At 36.5% G+C, this 23,852-nt stretch overlaps 1 protein-coding gene across 7 annotated transcripts in view; it reads right to left on the reverse strand.

Annotated features, from left to right (window-relative positions):
- The window catches only part of ANGPT1 (angiopoietin 1), a 363,665-nt gene that overhangs the window by 30,332 nt on the left and 309,481 nt on the right, over positions 1-23,852 (reverse strand). For all 7 annotated transcript variants that reach the window (XM_053896598.1, XM_053896597.1, XM_053896599.1 and 4 more), the window contains 2 exons: positions 17,342-17,443; positions 6,694-6,860 (listed from right to left, as the gene is read on the reverse strand). In XM_053896598.1, coding sequence (XP_053752573.1) covers positions 6,694-6,860; positions 17,342-17,443 — 269 coding nt within the window. The remainder of the gene's footprint in view (positions 1-6,693; positions 6,861-17,341; positions 17,444-23,852) is intronic.

Genomic DNA, 23,852 nt, shown 5'->3' on the forward strand with positions numbered 1-23,852 from the left:
GTTGGTTCAAAGAGGGGTTACCTTTAAGCTTATCATTATACTATCTGTGATAAAGGATTTAATAATCCAGTTAATACCATGGTAAGATAAAAGAATTAACTTTAGGGAACAAAGTGTAACCAAGAGTAGAAAAAAAATTAACATGCAAAATCACTTGTGTAATAAAACATGTTCAATAAACTGTGCCTTTCTAACAACGCTGAAATTTTTTCATGTAATTTTCTTTTTCTTCGTCTACATTAAAGTAGCACAACTAAATTTTCTCCAATTGGTAAATCTTTACTTTTTTAGCTATAATAATATAATACAACACTTTTTAAACTATGCTTTACAAACATCTGAGGTACTAGCAATGAAAGGGCCAAAAGGATATTGTAGTAGGTCCCCACACTTTAACCAAAACGGATAAGCTTTATGGGTTTTATACATTGTATTTTGTAAGAATTTTCTTTAAGAGATTACATATTCCATTGCAAAAATGAAAACAAAACCTTAAGTGAATTAAACTTAGCCAAACCAATAATGGGACAAATTAACTCTTTGTACCTTTGGATGTGATAAAATGGGAAGTACATAATATTGTTTATACAGCATTCTCACCAAAAAGATTTAATTTGAATCTCATCAGGAAGAAATAATAAGGTGAATCCAGAAAGAGACATTTCTGAGGAACATTGACTGGGATTCTTTAAAAATATTTATGGTAGGTATGTGGTAGACTATTCTAAGTAAAAGTTGACTGAAGAGATCACAGATGAAATGAGTGAACCTGGACTGGGTCTTGAAGCCAAATTAACAAATAGACAAAAATTCCAATCAGTAAAACATTTCTGGGACAGTGGAATATGGATTTCAATACAGAATATAATTAATTTTCTTATCAAAACCAGTAATAAATTTCTTGGGTGTGATGCAAATTGAAATAAAAATATGTAAATTTTTTTATAGTTGCATGGCATTTAAATTTGTCCAATACAAAGTATGTTTGCATACTCTTTTTGATTGGATCTCCATAAAAAATGGTGAGGATGATAGGAGAGAGGGCATTATTCCCACTTAAAGATGACAGAACTGAGGTATTAAAGTAACATGTAAATTGCCTACGTTATATAGCTAGATTAAACTACTGTCAACTTGGTTAATCTGGGAACTATGTTTCCCAGGATATCCCTCCTTGTTCGCCAAAAGAGGACTTGGTGTGAGATTTGGAAGGTGGGAGGAAGCAGAGGCCTGCATCTGACCATCAGTCAATATAGAAGAGATGCCTGTCAGTTCCCAGCTTGTCCTTTTCCACTCTGCATCCAGCCTGCCTTCCCATGCTGTCAAGAGTCCCAGACCTGTCAACGGATGCTTGATTGGTAGCATAGCTACCCTGAAGTGACATAGTTCCTTAGATCTCCCCCTTTGTGGTCCTCCTCTGGTGGCTGGACATGCTTGTTTTCTTGGATTTCCCTGCAAGCTCCAGCTGGTCCACTGCTATGCTGGGACCTTCACCTTTCAGACCTTCACTATCCCAGTTCATCTCACAGTTGTGCAAGGTGTAATCTGTATAACAAAGCTCTTATTTCCACAGTGCTTATCATAGCTCTGTTTTCTGAACATGGATACAACCAACTTGGTTTTATGGACATGGAAGCCAGACTTCACTATTTAATAGCTTCCACATCTTCTGATTCCTATTCCAAAACACTTTCCAATAGATCACAGTATCTTGCCACACCCACAATTAATCTGTTATTTAAATTTTTTTTAATGTTTATTTATTATTGAGAGACAGAGAGAGGCAGAGCATGAGCAGGGGAGGGGCAGAGAGAGAGGGAGACACAAAATCTGAAGCAGGTTCCAGGCTCTGAGCTGTCAGCACAGAGCTCGACGTGGGGCTCGAACTCACAAACTGTGAGATCATAACCTGAGCTGAAGTCGGACGCTTAACCAACTGAGCCACCCAGGTGCCCCAATTAATCTGTTATTTTTAAAGCATTTGTTGTGGTGGGGGTAGTTGTGTATTTGCTTTTTAAACTCCAAGTATTAGGGCCATCAAAGTTTTCATGAGAACTAAAAGGTCACTGTAAGCCCTAAACTGATGTTTCCAGCAATTTGATATTTCCTCTTACTGAAGTATTTATTAGAGAGACCAAATTTATCAAAGAAATAAAGGGGCATAAAATAAAAAAGAAATATATACAGAAAAGTAATTCCATTCTAGAAAATAATTTTTCAGCTGCAACTTTACAAACACTTAATTTATAGGACAGAAAATTGAGAATAAGAGATAAGATAATGCTCATGAACATTCAAATTATTAAAGACAGAAATAGGATCAGAAGAAACAAATTTTGTCTGTTAGAATATGTGCTTTGAGTGTATTTAGTTCTAGAAATTGACTTCTGTATTTCCTTTTATTGAGGGATGGCCATACGGTGCACACTTATGATAATGAACCTCAAATAACTTCTACTCATCTCAGTACCTGTGACCGTGTACCATGCCTATTTTTTCAAGTGAAAACAAGGTGTCTGATGCATAGTATCTGCTCACCAAATATTAGTTATTAACTATCACTTAACATTTTTGCTAACTTAGATATATTATCTTGAATTTTGATGAAAATGGTTCCTATTCTCAAGAAGCTTAGAAATAGTAGAAAAGGGAAATAAGCACAGTTATTTAATAAATACTTGTTAATGACTTATAATAGAATGTGGATACTGGATAGTTCGTCACAGACCCATTAGGGATCTATGGGAGCACAAAACATCCAAACTGGCCTATGTGAAGATGATGCATTTCTTGAGGAGATCAGTGTAGGGAGATTTATAAAGGAGGGCTCTCAGGATCAATCCCCATGGAAGAATGAAGAAAGCAATACTGAACAGAGAGAGGATGAATTCACACACAGTTACAGTAGAGGGTTTGGCTAATCCCAAGTGGAATTCTGAACCTGGGATGGCCCTTCAGAATTGTCCCCAACTGGGGCAAGGGGTCCTTTATATACTCCTGTCATTGGATGCAATCTGTCTGCAGGACAGTGACCTCGGGTGATGTGACTTTCTTCAGCCACAGGCAATGCTCAGGAAGGGGACCCTGGCTACAGGCTGTAAACCAGCAACATTCCTGGAAGGTGAGAGAAGGAGCACTATAGTTCTGAAGGGAGGCTAGGAGTGAGTTCATCACAACACATACCATAACATGTATTGGGGAAAACTTCCTGATATAAAGGAGAATCTTACGGGTTTATAAGATGTATCTAAGTCAAGTTTATATGTGTGGGTGCCAATATAACATAACCAGAGACACAGAAGGTTTAGGGAAATTGCAAGTAGTTTCTGGAACATAATCATAATGAGGAGTATCTGGTCAGGTGAGGTTTTTGGGAGAGTGTATTAGTGAAAGCTGATAGTTGTTGGGAAAGTATATTACTGACAGACTTTAATCTGTAGATACTTGAACATTGATGAAATATATGAAGGAGGGCAGAAACCAAAGTCAGATTATCTTTTAGAAAAACCATCCCAATAATAGTGTGGATGATATATTTGAGAGCATCAAGATTGGAGGCAGGAAAGCTGTACAATAGTTTGGGTGTTAGATGATGAGGACCTGAATAATAATACTACCTCTCTAGAGGAAGTATTTAATAATTTCACACTAATTGTGTGTTATTTTACATGATATGTTTATCATGACACTCTCACATTATTTTTTCCTTATATATATTCTCCTGGGTTCCATAGATTTTATTTTCTATCTGAGAAAATCATTTGGAGTTTCCTTAGAGAATAAAAGGAAAGTGTGTGTATTCTATGTACATTTGTAAGCTTATGTATCCATTCAACAACACTTACTTTTATCAGTTTGTGTCCAGAGCATGAGAAAAAAATTTTAAACTTAGATTTATACATTATGACCACAGCTATTATAAGTTTCCAAAATAAAATTTGTTAAGATAGAATACTTAAAAAAAAAAAAATCTCAAAAAATCATCTGAATTTAATTTGGAGGAGGAAAAAATATTGAAAAATTTAAAAAAAAGAAACCAAAATCCTAATATGAATTCCATAGTTCTGTTTTTAGTTGATATTTACTTGAGTTTGAGCAGGTCAGTTGACCAAAGCCTCATTTCCTTCATATTTAAAATGTGTCTAGTAATACCTACCTCAAAACTTCAGTGTGAAGACTGAATGCTTAAAGTGTTAAAAACCATTTCATAAATTATAAAACACTACACAAATGTTAGTGTTAATCCTTTTAATGAATTATCACTGAAATTAAAAAATTCCTTCTTAATTCAGAAGAAAGAGAAATAAGTGGATGAGAAGCAGAGGCAAAGTCGGACTTCTGGGCTCTAACTTCAGGCACACCTGGTGTTATTGGACTTGAGTGAGTGATGACACAGGTGGGGAGGGGAGTCACAAGGGTGTACTCCCTTTTCAGGCTTCTGTCTGATTTTCTTCGAAAGAGTAAATAGGACCATTTCATAGTGTGCTTATTTTAAGCAAGCTTTCACCAGAAAAGGCATTATGTTTTAATGAATTCTAATTTCCCATTTGATGCCAATATGAATCTTATACTCAACTGCATGAGAAGGTGATGGTTACAGAATTATTTTCTGCTGGGTCCTGCCGAGAGAGAGGGCCAGAGCCACCAACTTTACTACAGCAGCGTGCCTATCAAGGTTCACAATTCTCTCAAGAAAGAAAAATGGGGATCCCAGAGTGCATGCCTTACTCTATCTGGGAAGACTTGCTTTTCAATCATAAATCTCCGTCATATGGGTGAAGATCAGAATCATACATCGTAGGGACAGGAAATGATCAATGAGGGCAGTGGGGCATTCTAAGAGGAAGTAAGTGCTCCTTCCTCACACAGATGCCAGAATGACATTCATACCATGCACCCTGAAGCCTACTTTGGTTTCTGACAATCTTCCTAAACCTGTCCATGCACTCTTTGTCTTAACACCACCCCAGCCTCACAAGCACATGTGTATGCATGCAAACACACACACACACACACACACACACACACACACCTACAAAGAACTGAGAGACATTTTGGAAAGGAACCAAAGCAAATTCTTCAGGAGCCTAGAAAAAGACTAGACTAATTATTTGCTAGTCCTATTGTCAAGCTGTCTGACATTAGCCAAGTTCCATATAGTTTCAAGTTTCAGGTCAAAACATTTACATAAGAGTACCCCTGATGTTTTACAGTGGTTTCTCTTGTTATAAAACTCCCCAAATATTGACCTCCTTGGAAACACATCTTCTTACACTCCATTGCATTTTATAAATGTCTCTTCTTTGGTTTCTTGAGTTGTCATTAGGTACACCCTCACTACCCTCCCATGAGATGATGAAAACTCTTTAGATCTATTTCTTATCCCACTGTTGTGACATCATCACTGTTTGTTTAAAAAAATGATCCTTATGTCTCTAAGGATCCAATCCCCTACATAATCCATTAAAATAAAATGAGATATGTTCATGAAAATGTTGTGGATTCAAACCCTTAGAGAACAGCATGCCTCAAAAAGACACAAGCAGCAGAAAGCGTGGAACTATAAGAGGGCCACACAGGTTGGAAAAACAGCAGAAGGCTTTAGTTGCTATCACTGCATTTTGCTTGAAGCTATGTGCCAACCCTTTAATGCACACAATCACGTTTCCAAGACTGAGGAAGAGTAGCTACAATATGGAGAGTTAAAAATCACTGCAACACTAATTTGCTGATTATGAAACTGTCACACGCAATTATTAAGGATTTATATGTGCCAAGTATTGCATTAATAGGTAGTGATATAAAAGTAATGGAAATATGTTCCCTGTTGTCAAGGAATGCCAGCCAGTTATTTAGTGACCTAGCTAGTTACAAAGCTGGACTGTGAGGTCTAGGAGACTAGAGACCTTATCACCGACTGAAAAATTACCAGTGCCTGGTAGGGTTCCTATAACATAGAAGTAACACAATAAGGGTTTGGGGAATGAATTTATCATCCTGCATTACTTGCTTAGCCATCTTTTAATTTTTTTTTTTTTTGGACAGTGTACAAGCTGCTGAAAAAAAAAATCAGGATGTTAACAAGAAAGTGTAGAATTTGTCAATTTGTACACCTACAATGATGTATTGTGTACACTGATGCCATTATTTGAATTTATTCTTGCCTTTACATTATTTTCCAAAAAATTCTAAATTATGCCTCACCTTATCTTTTACATAAGTCATATAAAAACATAAACTTATACCTCCTCTTTGTCACTTTCAAAATAATGTGAAAAAATAACAATTTAAGAAAGGTGAATAAAATGTAAGTAGAAAAATCATAGAAAGGAGTACTTATTCCAAGCCACTGAGTTTGAGTCAATTCTCTGCCATCAGTTTCATAGGTATGAATTCACTGCACCTATTTCACCACAATAACAGCAATAAAAACCACAACAACAATACTACTGTGCTTGACTTAATTCTTCATCCTCTAGTATCTGAGCCAACATCAAAATAGTCTGTGAAAATTCAAATTTAAAGCTTTTAAGAAGCCTTTACTGAGATTTTTGTATCCCTACCAAAGGCCTAGACGACCTAATTCTCATTCTGAAGGATGGCTCTCATCACTCTGTCTTTCACATCTTTCCCCTGAAACTAGTCAGTGGCAAGGCCCAGGAAAGTTGGGCCCTAAGTCGAAGGAGGACTTACCTGTAGTTTTGCTTTTCATTTCCTATGTGGAATCGGTCGTATTGTGAATAGGCTCGGTTTCCTTCCCAGTCCATTAGCTCGATTCTTAGTGTGTACTGCCTCTGACTGGTTATGGCAAAAATAAACTCATTCCCCAGCCAGTATTCACCAGAGGGATTTCCAAACCCCTACAAAAGAAGATAGAGATGCAGCGGTTACTTCAGACAAAACCTCTTATCATGTTCAGTGTTAACTATATTCTAAATAATAATAAAACTTTCTTTAAAGGGAAAGACATTTTTCACACTTTTTTCCAATTAGTGACTCAATACTTTTCTGCTACATTTCTCTCCATTGAGCCTTATGTCTAATTCTTATTACAGTAAAGGCTGATATTAAAATCTGTATAGGTCAGATGATTTCAGATTAAATGCATCTGGTTAATAGGTTTCACCAGTAAACACTTCTCAGTCACAGACTGCTTTTGGAAATGTTTCTAAAATATTAGCTAATGGAGCATTTTGAACATAATTCAAACGTTTTCAATGAATACTATCAGGATATTCTTGGACAAGATATTTAACAATATTATTATTGTTTTTGTTGTTGTTGCTGTTATTATTTTTCAGGAGTCAAATTATACTCAGATAATAACTTAAACATATTACTACTAGACCTTTGACTTTTCTAGCTTTAACATTTTCATTTTTAAATGTTAATAAGCAAACCTGTAAACCCAGGACGGGAATCATTTAAATGCTCTCTCGTTATGGATTTGGGTTTTGAGGCAGAAGGTTGACATGTAAGAGCTAGTGAGTGAGCCTAGCTGGCTGCTTTGCACCTGAATCTTAACATGGCTCTTATTTTCGTTAGGGCAATTCCAGTCACGGTTGTTAAATGTTCAAAAATAGTTTCTTTGTGGGTGAAAAAAAAGAAGTGGTCCCCCAAGGAAAGCCAACTCTCAATGTTGGTGATGTGAAACTACTGACATTCTAGATTAGGATATTCAGTTTTCGAATCCTCAAAAAGTATTCTTTGGCAACGCTTGAAGTTTAATGTAATTCTTGAACTGCATGTTTGTCTTACTGACCAAACCGTGAGCTCCTTGAGGACAGAAGCTGTGCTCCTTGAGGACAGAAGCTGTGCTGTATCTGTGAAGCCTCAAAGACTACAGAGTGTTAGCATACACCCAGTACTCCATATGCTTTATTGAAGTTTGAAGAAGGGAGGGAAGGAGGGAGGAAAACACTATAGCATTTAATAATGACATTCAGAGAAGTAATTAAACATAATTCTTGGAGTGGAGGCTCTGAGCACTGTTGTGGAGAGCAGTGGAACTACCAAGGCGAGGGCTGAGCCCCATGCAGAGACCCTGCACATCCAGGAAGAAGGCACTGTGCTGCAGGCCAAGTTGAAAGGAGAGGCTTTTGCCATTGAGATGAAGGTGGAGCTCCAGTGGGTACAGGAAGTGCGAGAGCTAGAACTGGTCTGTCCCTGGGCCCAGCTGGAGCTGGAGGTGAGCAAGGCCCAGCAGACAGCTGAATCGAGGTGAAGTTCAAGCAGATTACAATGGCCCTGGGCCCTGGCACCATCAGGGACCTTGTTGTGGCTGGGCCAGAGATGCAGGTAAAACTGCTCCAGAGCCTGGGCCTGAAATCAACACTCATCACAGTCAGCTCCACTCGCATCAACCTCTTCAACACAGCCTTGGCTCTTCTGGGGCTAGGGTCTGAAGCGCAGCACCCAGGCCAAAAGGGAGCCTGTATGCCCAGCTCCGAAGAGGGCTTACTTCTCTGGTATCCTCCTGCCCCTGAAGCTCCTGGAGACAACATGCTGTGCCTTAGCTCGTACTGCACGGACAAAACACTTCTGAGCATTTAAAAACAAAACAAACAAAACAAACAAACAAACAAAAACAACATAATTCTTGTTGTTTAAAGTGCCCACTGAATCATGATCACTGGAGCTCTGGCTGAAAAAAAAAAATTTCCTGGCTGCACAGAGAGTCAAAATATTTGAGAACCAGCCCCATGAATCTATGTCCAAACAACCTCCCCATTTGTCCCAGGCACGTTGATATCTGAAAGACACACCTCCAGCATAGCAGGATATACACCCTGATGTTTCAGAAAGAAACATTCTGTTAACGGAGGCAATCATTTACAAAGGTTTTACTTTTAAGAAGTGTGACGGTAGTACTGAGATAATCACAGCAATTCTCATTTTCCCAATACAGACGATAGAATCTGAAAATCTTGTTTTTTTTTCAAATTTAATGTATATCAACTTTATAGAATTATAACTATAGTAGAAGTATTCTTAACGGATTTCTCCTTTAACAAACTTAACACACTCCTTATTTGACATATATTGATTGCCACACCTGCGTGGCTCAGTTTAAGTGCCAGACTCCTGATTTTGGCTCAGGTCGTGATCTTATGGTTCATGAGTTTGAGCCCTGCATCGGGCTCTAGGCGGACAGTGCAGAGACTGTTTGGGATTATCTCTCTCCCTCTCTCTGCCCTTCCCCTGCTTGTGTGTGCTCTCTCTCTCTCTCAAAATAAATGAACTTAAAATATATAAGTTTATGTATGCATGTATATGTGTGTGTGTGTGCGCTCGCGTGTATGCCCAGAGGATACTAAATGCATTAAATACATTTGTGTGCTACTGTCTCTGCCAATTGAGTTACTTACTAAACATCAGTAGTGTTGGGTCCCCAAACCATTTATGCCTGTTCTATTATTGTTCTGATAAGATTTATAATGTTATGTAAATAAGTTAAGTATTAGTGGGAAAAGAGCCATTTGTTTTGTTCTGTTTTGTTTTTGATAAAACCTAATTTAAATATTAGGTTTGCTCAATAAAAGCAAATCACTAAAAAAATGCTTTGGAGTTATGTTTGTTACAATTACTCCAAAAGACTAGAAAAATAATAAAACATTAGAAGATTTTAACTTACGTTGCTTTGCAGGTGTCTTATTTGCTCTAGTGAAAACAAAACACAAAATAAAAACAAAAACAAAAAAAACAGAAGGTAGAACTTTGATGCATTTAATTATGGGAAAGTTCTAAAAAAGAACCACTGACCCAGAATTCCAGACTCTGGCCCTACATTTTCAATAATGTGTAAATGAATATATAATTTTATACTTAAAATTAAAACAAAATTCATTAACATATAGAAGCACACTTTTAAGATTATTCCCAAATTTAACTGAGTTTTTAATTAACTCAACACTCTTCATTCAAATTGTACTGGTATATGCTCCCCTGAAGCATATATTCTCCCCTGAGGTCCTGTAGCTCAGAGCAAAGACATAGGACCCCCAGAAGTCAGTATTCCAGTGCTCCCCTGCTTCTCTGTTTCCGAGATGCACAAGTCATACTTTGCCAAAGTTCCACAGTGGCAGAGAATATCAGAGCAATTTAGGATGTGCTAAGAATTTTACACATTTTCGTGGCAGCAAGGCTACATACCAGAAAGAAGAGTGAAGCTTACCTTCTCCAATGAATAAGCAAAACAAAAAGCTACAGGGCACTGAAAGTCAAAGAATTAGCACATTCTCAGTTGCAGCAGCCACTGGGAGGAGAAAGAAGACTGCTGGGATTTTTCCTTGCATTTTCTTCTCAGCTTAGACGCGTCAACTCTCTAGCCACTTGAGGATTCCCTCTGGTGCGCAGTTAGAAGGGATTCAGCAATTATACTAAATGTGAATAAGGAAGCTGGGAATGATGAAGTGTTAAGTTTTAGGTCACATATTTCCATGCTGCTGAAAGCACTGCAGGGATAAAACTGCTCAGCTTCCCTAGGGAAAAAGGGCAGTGATCTCCAGTGAGCCTCAAAAAACAGATTAGTGTCATTCCTATGAGAGCCTCTGTCCCCAGCATGGCACGCAGTCTTGTACCTCCTCTGAGTGGAGCTTAACATCCCTTCCTAAACAGTTTGCTTTTTCTGAGTGAAAAGAGAAGAAGCAACTGAAAGGAAAACAACAAAATTTGATTTTATAAATAAAAATTCTATTCCATGCACCTTGCCAGATAAACTGTCTAAACATGGTGCATGGTGGGAACAAGATGTTCGGCTACAATGAATCAAAATGACTGTTAGAGAGGGAGGGTAGGGGGGGAACTTTCTAAAAGCTAAGGGCAGCCATGCAGAAAACACTGTTTCATCATGAAGATGAAAAATAAGTCAAAGAAGGGAAAATGGGTTCCCACATTAGTAAACTGTCTATTGCATAGTTTATCAGGCAGACTACAGATCTATAATGCCTAGAAATAAAGGCTTGGCTTTGATTAAATATCTTCTACTCCCTATCTCTGCTCCAATTTGAAGCATTGCTCTGCCTCATATTTGCTGTGGAACCTCCGATTATTAGTTTTTAGCCTCAGTTTCCTTATCTGCAAAACAGGGATTAAAAATGTCGTTTCCATATATAAGGTTGTGAGAGAGAAATAATATATTGAAAGCATTTAGCTCAATGCTGATACATAAGAACAACAAAAATCTAGTTGTTGTTATTATAGTTAAAGGATATATCACAATACATAGTAATGTTCTGTTTACTTGCCTCTCTCCCACCAGACTGTGAGCTATTTGAGGAGAAGCAGGTTTCATTCTACTCTGTATGCAAAAGGGAACAAAAACAATCCAGGACTATGTCTTAGCCTGGAAATGAATAAGGGGATACTGAAACAATTATTTAAAAGGTTTTTAGATGCTAGGAACTAATGTATTCTTACGGCAAGTTGAGTGTTGGGTTTATATAAATAAGTACTGTCATTTTAATCCAAGAATTATTAAATAAGAAATTAGGGGTGCCTGTGTGGCTCAGTCAGTTAAGTGTCCGACTCCTGACTTCAGCTCAGGTCATGATCTCATGGTTCATGGGATCAAGCCCCGTTTCAGGCTCCACACTGACAGCACAGAACCTGTATAGGATTCGCTCTCTCCTCTCTCTCTCTCTCGGCCCCTCCCCAGTTTGCGTGTGCTTTCTCTCTCTCTCAAAATAAGTAAATAAACATTTTTAAAAATAAAGAAAAAATAAATAAGAAATTAAAACCAACTGGTTGACAATGGTTGACATAAACCAAAATGTAGACTACTCTCTTATTTTTACTTCTGCTTCCTAATGGAGAGAGAAGCTGTGTCCTCCAACTGTCCCTTAGTCCTAGTTCTTTTCATCTCTTTCTGTCTATATCTCATAAGTTTTAAGAACTGCAAAAGAGGTAATTTTTGAGATTTTAAACTCATGCCAATAAATTCATAGCTCTGACAGTTGCTTTCAACCAGGAGTGCATATCAGAACCAGCTGTGGAGCTTTTTAAAAATAAGATGACTTGGTTCCCACATGGAGGTTCTGACTCAATATGTCTGGGGTGTGCTTAGAGATATGTACATTTTTGAAAGGTTCCATGGATGAGTCTGCTTTGTACCATAGGTGGGGAATCATATAATTATGATGTGGAACAGCTATTCTGAATGCAAATGAGGAAGAATATAGTAACCAGATGAAATTATCTGAATGGTACACAGGAAAGAGAGAGGCATAAAACCTCATCTTCATATGGAGCTCCATATCAGGAGACACAATTTGATAATGTATTATGGGACCGTCCTTGAAAAAAAAGTATATTGATCCCTAAAATATAGAGATGGCCACATCCAAAAAAAACAGGCTCATACTTTATCATACACATACCGGATTACCATAGGTCTATATTTTACTCCAAAGAACCTGTAACATCTGTATAAATAAAAATAAAAGCTTATACAAATTTTAGTGCTAACACTAAAAAAGCAGCAAGTCTTTATCAAAAGAATAAAAAATAGTAATAAAAATCTGACAATGCTAGGTCATATCTTTTCATGGAAACTATTATGTTTAGTTACTTCAATCACAATCACATGTAAAATTTCAGATAGATTGTTAATCAATGTTCTTCCTCTTTTAGCCCTTTAATGAAAGGCAAAAACAGACACTGTAATTTAACCTAATCTAATACTTAAAGTTGGCCTTAAAAACTGCATGTTGTTAAAAAAAAAATACACACAGAGGAAAGATTAATATTCATTAATTTTGGCCAAGACCTGCAGAAATATTCAGTTTTGGTTGTATGTTCCCAAGTTAATAAAATAATTGTCTCTATACTTTGTTGCTTTTTTTTTTTTTTTTTTTTTTTTTGTCGGATAATGCTTCTAGGAAGTGTTGACTTTCTATAGCTGAAACACAATTGAAACCAGACACAGTCGATGTATTTTATGGGTTTCATCTTTTTTCCATACAAATGATTAAAGAAAACAGATATGAAGGCAGGGTTACTGATCTATGGCTTTTCAGAGGTGCTTTAATACACAATTCAATCATGTATCTCTTCCTGTAACTGCTGAGACATTCATCCCAAGAAAGATCAAAAGAATGATTTACTTCAACATTTTAAATTTCTTATATATATTTTTCTCTTTTTAATGTGAAGATGTTAAAAAGCAGTTGAAAATATGTTCTTAATTTCTTTCCAGAAACAAAGAGCTCTAAGAAGGTATGGTGCTCAAAGAACTCCCAGAAGGTATGGTGCTCAGACCGAATATTTGTGCCCGTAGGAAGTTCTGTTTATGGGGTAATTGTTTTCAATACAAAGCCAGGTTGTCTCCAGGGCATTAGTCACTACCTTCCATAAAGTTAGGCCACTAGAGTACTATTTGGAATTCCAAGCTGACTGGGCTTTATATATGCAAAAGTACTGCTGATAAGTGCCATTGCTGGAGGCCACTAAATGGTATCCTCCTGGCTTGAAAGAGTTAAAATGGTTCCCTAAGTGCCTCATTAAAAAGGCCCACTGCAGACTTCCCTCTCTGCAAACATCTTTACAAATCCATAAACCAGATTTTGCTGAATCCCCTCATAAGGAAGGTTAAGTGAAAACAAAGCTCAGGTAAAAGGCTTTTGTAGGCTTAAAGCCAATGTTAAGAATCAAATAAGTTGCAAATCTTCCCTGGTGAGAGAGGTTTAAAAATAATAAATTACAATATGAATTTGTAATTCATGTGCTGATAATTTTAACATATTGTTCTGGAAACCTTATGAGGCAAAAGGCAGCCCATAGATATCAACCAGAATAAAGGGAAGGAGAGAGGCGAGGCAGAAAGGAAGGCAGGATGAAATTTTATTTCTGTACTCAGCACTCAAGAAAGAGGTGAAGCATCTTAGTGTATAACAGTAGACTCGTAAAGATTGAGGAGGAGGTGGGGCATGCCAAGAAGTTTGTGTTTTCCCAAAGGATCCAACACCCTAGCAGCCAGCTCTTCTGATGTTAGGAACAGAAGTGGGTGTGACTGAGAAGAGTTGGCGGAAGGAACCTACATCCATTCTTGTTGGGAGTCCTTATTTTGTCCAGAGGTAAAAATCTCTGGAGGAAAACAATGGGAACACTTTCTACCATGTGTTTTGGTGAAAGTTAACCAAGTTGTGACATGTGATGAATTCTCTCAATTAAAACAAAAAATCAGTCAGACTCATTTTTGCCAAAATGTTTCAGATTTTGACACTTCTCTCAATTTTCTGACCATGTAGAATTGACACTCAGCTGATAAATTGTTCTAGTTTGAATGAAATAGGATAGTCTTTGTATTTAAAAAAAGGGGGGGGAGGGGGGAGGGGTAAACTTCCCCAAAGCTATAATTAAAGAATAATTCAGTCTCAGTCAAACATCGAAAAAAGTTGCTTAAAATACATAAATACTTATAAGACATGAATCATTGCCATACTTCAGGTCAGTCTGTCTTACTTAATGTGTCTAGTTTGCCAAGGCAGCAGGTGCTTACAAATAATAATTCAGCATTATGGAAAGTCACCATGATGATCACTTTATATTCATTTTTCTATTATCATTGATATTAATAATAATGTTTTTCAGATTTGCCTGAACCTGTATCTACAGTCTGATTTTCAGATGACTTCTTCACATTCTGTTTTAGTGGTTTAAATAATCCTGAGATAAGATAGTTTGCAAAATAATATTTTTGGCAAGTAAAAATTTTGCACTCTTTGATGTCTTATTCTTGGGTAATAACTACTGTTTATTGAAAATGTAGTATGTCAAGTGTTTTATTTATATCTAATCCTCACAACATCCCTGCAAGGCAGGTGAGGTATTATCATTAATGTCCCCTTTTAACTGGTGAGTAAGTTAGGTATAGGTTAAATGATTTGCCAAAAATACTCCATTTGCAAATGGCAGGGTGAAGATTCAAACTGTTGATACAGACATAATGCAAGGCCCCTTTTTTTGAGAATTTAGATGAAATGTTTCCCATATGTTCTTAGAATCACATAAGTAGAAAGAGACCTTGAAGTGGAACTAATATTCTCTGTTATAATCTGGTGATTTACATTCTACTGGAGTGTTTCCACTGAAGAGAGGTCTTCACCACTTAATAGGCAGTCCATTCATGTTGGAAAGAATCATCAGAGACTTTTGTTCATACTCGGTCAAATTTTGCCTCTCTGGAATGTTCTTCCACTCATTATGGGGCTTCCTTCTTTAAAGCAGTGTTAAAATTTAGATTCTAACTCAGGGATGGAGCTTGAGATGCTGCATTTCTCAGAAGCTCCCAGACAATGCTAGTGCTGCTGGTTTCTGGACCACACGGTAAGGAGCAGGCTCTAGTACCGCCTATCTCCACCCAGTCAATTTAAATAGCTATCAGACAGTTTATACCTAAATGCTTTGCTTTCCCTTCAGGTTACAGCCCCATCCATTCAGTGTTTGCACCTTATAGGATAAGTTCACTTGTTCAAAATCCACAAGAATTTAAAGCATTATTAATGATGGAATCAGACTACAGTAGACACCAGTGAGTCTGCATTTTTTGAGACTATAAACTATTAAATAGACTGAGCACACTGGTCTTGGTTTTTAATAGCTAACAACACAAAATGAGCTTATAGTCAGGTAAATCTATCCATCCTTTAAATACCAGGTTCTTAAGCTAATTTGTCACTTTCATCCTATACTCTTACTTAATTTTGTGTATTTTTGGTCTAGGTGGAAGACTACATTTATCTCTGTAGAATTCTATCTTGTTGGCTGTAGCTTTCCTTTCTACCTTGAATTCATGCTTTTTTGAAGACATTAAGGTTCCAACTTTGTATAACTCTAAACTTTATTAACCTACATTCAGAGTATTCAACTATGTATCTGATAATAAATATAGTAGACACAGAGACACCACAAGAGATGCCCTTCATTTATTCAAATCATTTTAACTGTCATTTGACCAACTATGAACCTACTAATGTGTACAGTGTGATGTCTATTAGCTAGTTTTCACACATTTTCTATAAGAATATTAAGACAGAGCTTAGACTCATACATTTCTCTTCACCTTTTCTTTAACCTTCTGAGAGGGGAATTTGTCAAAAGCTAGTCAAAACAAGAATTACCCAGAACATTTAGATGTAAATTATGGAATTAGTCCATAAATGGAAGCCTCTTCCATTATTGCATCTTGACATTCTGTCAGCAGATTTTAATAGTTAATTTAGTAGGCATTGACTCTATGACTATTGGATTGTACATTATTTAAAGTATCTACTATAGGAGCGCCTGGGTGGCTCAGTTGGTTGAGTGTCTGACTTTGGCTCAGGTCATGATCTCACGGTTCTTGAGTTGGAGCCCCACATCGGGCTCTGTGCTGACAGTGTGGAGCCTGGAGCCTGCTTTGGATTCTGTGCCTCCCTCTCTCTCTGCTCCTCCCCCACTCTCACTCTCTCTCTCTCTCTTTCTCTCTCTCTCTCAAAAATAAAGATTAAAAAAATATAAACTATCTACTATATTATCTTCAAAAAGTTGATCTCCCAACTTGCTGACTTTCCTCTTAAAATGGAGACAGCTAATAGGTTTGATATAAAAAATGAATAAGAATTTATGTATAGGGCTGTGTCATATTAAGCATTAGAAAGATTAGCTACGATGATAGTGATGGTGACCAGTGATGTCTGCTATAATTCTGGAGACCCCAGTGAACCATGCTTCACAGTTCACACCCTTGTGTACTCCTTGAATCTTGAATGTAGACTGGCCCTCTCATTAACTTTAACCAAAGGAAGCAGTAGAAGTGATACAGTACCATTTCTGGGTCTAATAAACCTTAAAAAGATTTATTTTTGTGCTTAAGGGATGACAACTGTCACATAAGAAGTCTGATAACCCTGGATCACCATACTGGGAGAAGCCCAACCCAGCCACACGAAGGAGCTCTTAGTCAGCACCCAGCAACAACTTGCCAGCTACATGAGTGAGGCCACTGGAAGTACCTCTCCATAATCCAGAGCCATGCACACCTCCTTTGACCTGGATCATGTACTCAACCTGGGTCTGAGTTCTAGCTTTCCCCACCCTCATTCAACCAGGAACAAATCCAGATAATACATAACAGTTCACCAAATAATTTCAGTAATACATTTTTCTTTCTGATGCACATATGGAAATCATTTACTGAAAATGATTTATGAGTGTTTTGTGTTTAATAAAAATAATGTGACTAATGTATCATTTTATTTTTAAAATAACTGAAAAAACACCTAAAAGTACAAGGGCTTATCACACAGTGTGGTGAAGGTAACCTCATGATAAAACATCAAAAAACTAAATTCCTCCATCTTACCATTTTATAATCTTTCCAACCTCTTTGGAAATCCAGACTTCCATCTTCGCGATGTTGTATTACGGTCCAACCTCCCCCATTAAGATCCATATTGCAAAATACCTGATAGAGATAGGTAGAACAAAGTCAAGTGAAAATTATGTCTGCTTTAAAGAAAAGAGCATCAAATATGTTTCAAAACCAGAAATAGGATAGGTAGGCCCACGGATAAATTAAATAAAAATTACTATGTGAAAAATCTTGGTTTAGATATCTTATTGGGTATTTAGTTTTATATTAGAATTGTTTCTGATTACGTTCCATCATATTACTTAAATTGCCTGTAAAAATTTAAATCAGTGAGCTGAAAATTGTCTCAGTGTCAGATTATAAAAAAATTTTTAAGAAGTTTTATCTTGAATGGTAATAGGCACTTAAGCATGTTCAATTTTAAAAAATGCTATCTAGGTTTCTAAAATTACAGACCACTTTATTGCCAAAACATAAGACTCAGAATTCTTAAATATTTAATTAATTGAAATGGTGATATAATAATAATGATAATGGATTTGAAAAGATAATTAAAAATCATATATATTTAGCTATTACATATTTCATTGCACATTAACTCCTGTATAGTTACATACTACAATCATTAGTCTTGATGGTTCAGTATTACATTAGAGGCAAAATTTGGTCCACAGCATATGGAGAACATATTATTTGCTTAAACTTTTGTCATGAACAATAATAGGAGAATATGACATACTATATTCCTTTTGAGTGTGACAAGCATTTCTTCCCCCTGTGGAAAGTTAGCCAATGATATCAAAGACTTATACTCATTTCAATTACTCTAAAACAATAGTATTTATTTAGAAACTGATTCATTTCCCCCAGAGTCCACCCAGGGAGAGAAACATATCTGTAACAGGATTATCTTCAGAGAGTAATCACTGTAATTGATGTAGTGGGGATGTGGCAGTTTGATTATTCAAGGTCCTAGACATGGAGAACACCATTCCCCTGGCAGTTGACCGCTAATGCATTGTGGAGTCTGGCTAAAGGTATAGATATGATGCAACAGTGGCAGACAGGCTGTGTGGGCACAGTGATAAGTCTGAGTAAAGGAAAAACCTCAAGCGTTTTCCCTGAAGCCCTCAGTCTGGAGCACAAATGGCTAAGGGGTATGAAAACAATGGCAACAACTGTCATTCAAAGGACAAATTGTCCATGTACTTCCTCAGAGTGAAAGGAACTACGAGACAGATGCCTCTTTGGGAGCATATAAATTAAGCAAACTGCTCTCCAGAGGGCTCTTCCTCTAATTTCACAACAGTCACCCATCAGTGTATCTTTATTGTCCCTAGGAATTGACCCACATCCAAGATTATAAGTTGAAATTCCACTCCCTGTCCCAAGGTTCCCCTTCTACTAATCCCTTAACCAATCTGTACCCACTCTTTGGCCTCAACCCAACCTCTAGCTACTCTTTCCTCCTCCCCAATTCTAACTGATTCATTCACTTAGTTTTTACTCAAACAGCATTTTGGGGCATTGATTCTGTGTTACACTTGGGTATACTATGATGAAGAAAAACTGGATCTTGTCCTCAAAATGCCTAAAAGTTTCAATAGTGATTGTTCCTGTAGGCTTATGGAGATGTAGGAGTTCATAATTTTCAACTCTAGTGACCTGAAGAAGATACAGACAGTGATCTAAATGAACAATTTAAGTGGAGAGCTAACATACAAGAAAAGACACATAGAATTTGAGGTAGCATAGTCATCCAAAAGGAGGGGGTGGTTTAATGAACAGCTGCAAACGATCTAGTGGAGGTTGACCACAAGGATAAGAATATGGGTAAGAGACTAAAGGAATAAGAAAGCAATCACCAATAACAATAGCATGCTTGCTGTTAAGTGCTAGATAATTTAAACACTATATACGTATTTTCTAACTTATCTCACAATAATGACATAGATATGATTATTATCTCTATTTTTCAGATGAAAAAAACAGTGCTTAGAGTGTTTCAGTAACTTACTAATGGCTATTATTAATAAGTACTGGATCTAGGATTTGAACCTCATGTCTACCTAATTCAAAATTATACTGGGAGTAATCTGTTTAAAAGCAGTGGCTAAGAGCATGAAAAGGGATTATTTGAAGAAGTAAAAGGTGGAAAAACATGTATCTGTGGGGAAGGAGAAGGATCCAAGAATGGGTTGATGGAGGTAAAATACATCAATAACCTTTAGGTAGGCAGGGACTTCATCTTATTTGTCACTGTCCCCACTGCCTAGAATGGGGCCTAGCCTATAGCATGTACTAAATGAGTATCTGTTGAATAAATGAAGATGCAACAAGGAAAGATAAAATAGGAAAACCTGATCAACAGAATGCAGTGAAAGTTGGGGATAGATTTTGATTCGGGGAAGTGATCCACTTAATCAAATATTCCAGAGAAGTCAAGAGAAATAAGGATTAAGAAAATGCACACTTAAATTTAAAATGAAGGAGTCATTTGTGACCTTGAGGAGACAACTGCAGGATTCCAATGATAATAAAATCCAGATGGCACAGGTTAAAGAAGGCACAGGTGGTGCTTCAAGTGGCCAAGGTGGAATTTTACTGGTGATATTTAATAAGAGTAAGTGAAAGTGTCAAGGAAACATTTCGCTAGAGGAAACTAGTGTCATTTGTTTCTTTTTTTAAAATTTTTAATGTTTATTTATTTTTGAGAGAGAGAAAGAGCGGGAGAGGGGCAGAGAGAGAGGAAGACACATAATCCGAAGCAAGCTCCAGGCTCTGAGCTGTCAGCACAGAGCCCGACGCGGGGCTCGAACTCACAAACCACGAGATCATGACCTGAGCCGAAGTTGGACACTCAACTGGCTGAGCCACCCAGGCACCCCTAGTGTCATTTGTTTCTTAAAGTTTTACCCTGCCTTAATTGGTTTACCCTGCCAGAATTTTTTCCAGATTTTTATTTTTTAATGGACACTGATTGCCTGGAAGTTTGCTAAACTGTGTGTGCAAACTTATATACTCAGGGAAAGGAATAACTACATTTGTAAATATATGTTGAGTAGAGAAAACTATTCTTCACAGTTTTGTTATTACTATTATCTATGTTATTAAAAGCCTAGACAAAGTTTTAAAATCATTCACAAATTTTAGACAAAGAAATTTCCTTTTAAACAAATGTATTCAGTAACTTGAGAATGTTAAGATGTTCTACAAGCACTTCTTAGATAAAGACCAGAGAGAGTCAGAGCTACATGGAGAGAGAGAGGTTACTCAGGCAGATTACTAGGTTGGAAGCTGAGGTGCAGAGAAGGTAACAGGTTGGACATATGCTCCACAATTCTTATTCTGACTTAATAATAACAGCAATGATAATAGTTGCCATTGTGGACTATGATCACAATAGAGATGAATCACATATTGGTTAGGGGCTGGGACCTGGGTGCCAAATTGCCTGTGTTCAAATCTCCACTCTTTTCTCTCTATCGCTTAGATCTTTGCAAAGACTGAATGAGTCAGTGCATGTAGAATTTTTCAAATAGTGCCTGGCACATAATAGGCTTTGTCATTACTCTCATCTCATAGATGTATTTTACATAGGAGATAGTATGTGTTTACATTATGCATTATATAATCTGTATAATATCTTACATATTACAGCACATATTTTCTGTAATATCTTACATATCATACTATAGATTACTATTATAATTACCATTGCATACAATTTATTGTTTATAATAAGAATATGAAATGTACAAAGTCAAAATCCATGGCAGTTCAATAAATTGTCCTTATGATTACCAGCTTAATAATATGTTATATTAATATAGTTTATATATTTTATATACTTATAATTAATATAGTAATATAATATCTAATATAAATATAATAATATTGACACCACTAATTTTTGAGCATGCTACTTTTTATTATATATCTATTTAAGAAGTTGGATTCACTATAGCCAAGAAAAAAAAAAAAAAACAAAAAAAACCACCAAACATGTTATTTCTAGTCAGAAGAAAAACAAAAAAGCCTATGCTTAACAGATGAAGGAAGTTTAAGAAAATAGGTGGTTGGTTTCAAAAGATTTGACATGAAAGGACTTGAAAAGTTCATTCGCCAATATTGTGTGGTCTGTGCTATCTGGTGGTGTCCTTCCTGGAGACAAGGGCCCTACTACATTTACAATGCCTGTTGTATTTATTGATCATATGACTTGGGCTTAACTCTATCCAAGAAAAGATTGAACTGGCTCCTATCCCAGGCAAGGTCAAAGCTTTCAAGCATTAAATACCTTTTAACATAATACAGAGATTTAAACCCAAACAAAAAAAGGAAATTTGATTCACATAGTTCTTATGGTTTTATGCTCCATACAAGTTGGAATGATTAGGCTTGAGGATGTTAATTATTTTTCCATAAACTTAAATAAAAAGAGGCTCAACACATTTGCTATGGTCCTTTCCCAAGAATTAGGGGACTTATAATTCAGAAACAAATTTTTAATATTTTACAATAAGCAGAGTTATGATTTAATGGTTTGGTTTTTTGGATTAAACTAAACTGGCTATAAAGAATTTGGTTTTAGAAATTCATGAAATGAAAGGAAAAATCCTACTTCCTATTACTATGCATTGAAGATAATTCAGAGAGAAAAATAACCACAGTCATTAGAAACACAAAACTAAAAAATAAATACATGAATGATCTGATCCTCATATTTTATCTGCTTGAAAAATTAAATAGTCCTAGGAAACTGCCTTTGACTTCTACATCTCATTTGAAAAGATAACACTGATCTTTGCAGACATTATTTCTTGGAAGGGAGTGATGTCCGAAAAATAACTATAAAACAATTCTGTATGCTTGCAACTCTTACTCTAAGAGATGAACACTTTGTAATAGTTTGTGTCAACTGCCTAATAGCTCAATTTTGTTGATTGGTCCATATCCTGTATCTTACATATATGAACTTTTTGTTTTATTTTTATAGGCTGGCCTTAAGTTTCTTACCCTTGCTAGAGCTAGAGTTTCTGCAAGCATTACAATAAGCAAAGATTGTGCCAAGCATATCCAAAGGTAGCACCGAATTTTAGATCTACAAAGCACAATCTACTCAGAAGAGTGAACATCTGATGCATTTTCCAAGCATTTTTATAAGAGAATTCCAGTGATTTATATCAACATAGGAGAACAAAGTGAGATTATAAGGTAGAAAGGAGCAGGGTGGCTTATAATCAGAACATGAATCAATTTTATGATAATAAACCCTCTCCTGTGTCACTCACATAGGTTCATATTAAAAAAATATAAATGGTGCAACTTTAGTCACCAAGAAAACAAACACAATTATCTTACTTAGCTCCCTCTCTGCTGTACTCCCCTCCGCCCCCCCCCCCCACCACTGCCCCCAAGAGATACTGTCTGGAGTTGATGCCTTTATTACAAAGCCTGTGTTCGATACTTACTATGTGATTTGGGCAAGTTATTTTTCTAAAATAGGGACAATGGGAGCACCTATCCCATAGAGTTATTGAAAAGAGTCAACAAATGAGTTTTTACATCTAAAGTGTTTAGAATAGACCTGGCAAACTGTGAATGCATTTGAATTCCTGTATTGACCAGCTTCTAAATTATACTAGGGAAAAGTCATACAATAATTTTTCTTACTAATGCCATGCTAAATGAGATTTTAAAAAATTGCTATGTATGAAAAAGCACAGGTTTATCAATCTAAAGTTTCCATAATAGAACTGCATTAGTACTTGTGAGAGGACCTGTGATCATAAAGGGGAAAAAATAAAACAAAGGAAGGAACACCCAAGTCAAGAAGAAAGCCCAAGTCTTTCTCCTTTCTGTTCAGTGATCGTTTTCTCTCACTATGCTCTGCTATTTCCAATAAAACTAAAATCTCATGATAGTCCTGACCAGACAACATGTGAACTTCCCTCCTCTGGGGCTGTCTCCACAGTGATAAAAATTTGCCTCTTATACGTTTATACTGATATTATTGCTAACTTGCTCAGGCTATTATTTTTTCTTAGGCCCAAACCTTAAAGCTTGACTAAGCAGATATTTGGCACTTGTGAATTTAATATTTTAGATGTAATTTATTCAGGAACAACCCTGAAGCTCCATCACATGCAAAATCCACCATTTTGCAGAGGTGTAGGTTGAAATCATGCTATCCTGATGAAACCAACACAGAAGTCAGCCAGTGAACTAGTGAACTGAATTCTCCAACCCACTCTTTTATGTAAATATTAAAAGCAAATTTGTTCAAGATTATGAGTTAAGATAGTATATTTTTCTTCCGCCCTAACAGGAGCAGTGATTCTGAAATAGCCTGTGCATCATTTGTATCTCAAACTGCTGGTAGTTATACATGAATTAAAATACATGAAATGATCAAAACTTTATTTGTAATGTCCTCTCTGCCAAAACCTGGGGCCACGTGACAGTACTGGGTGATAGAGTGAAAAGGATTCTGAAAGTG

Source organism: Panthera pardus, unplaced genomic scaffold (genome assembly GCF_024362965.1).
Source record: "Panthera pardus isolate Hobbes unplaced genomic scaffold, ASM2436296v1 HiC_scaffold_7, whole genome shotgun sequence".
NCBI classification, from domain to species: domain Eukaryota; kingdom Metazoa; phylum Chordata; class Mammalia; order Carnivora; family Felidae; genus Panthera; species Panthera pardus.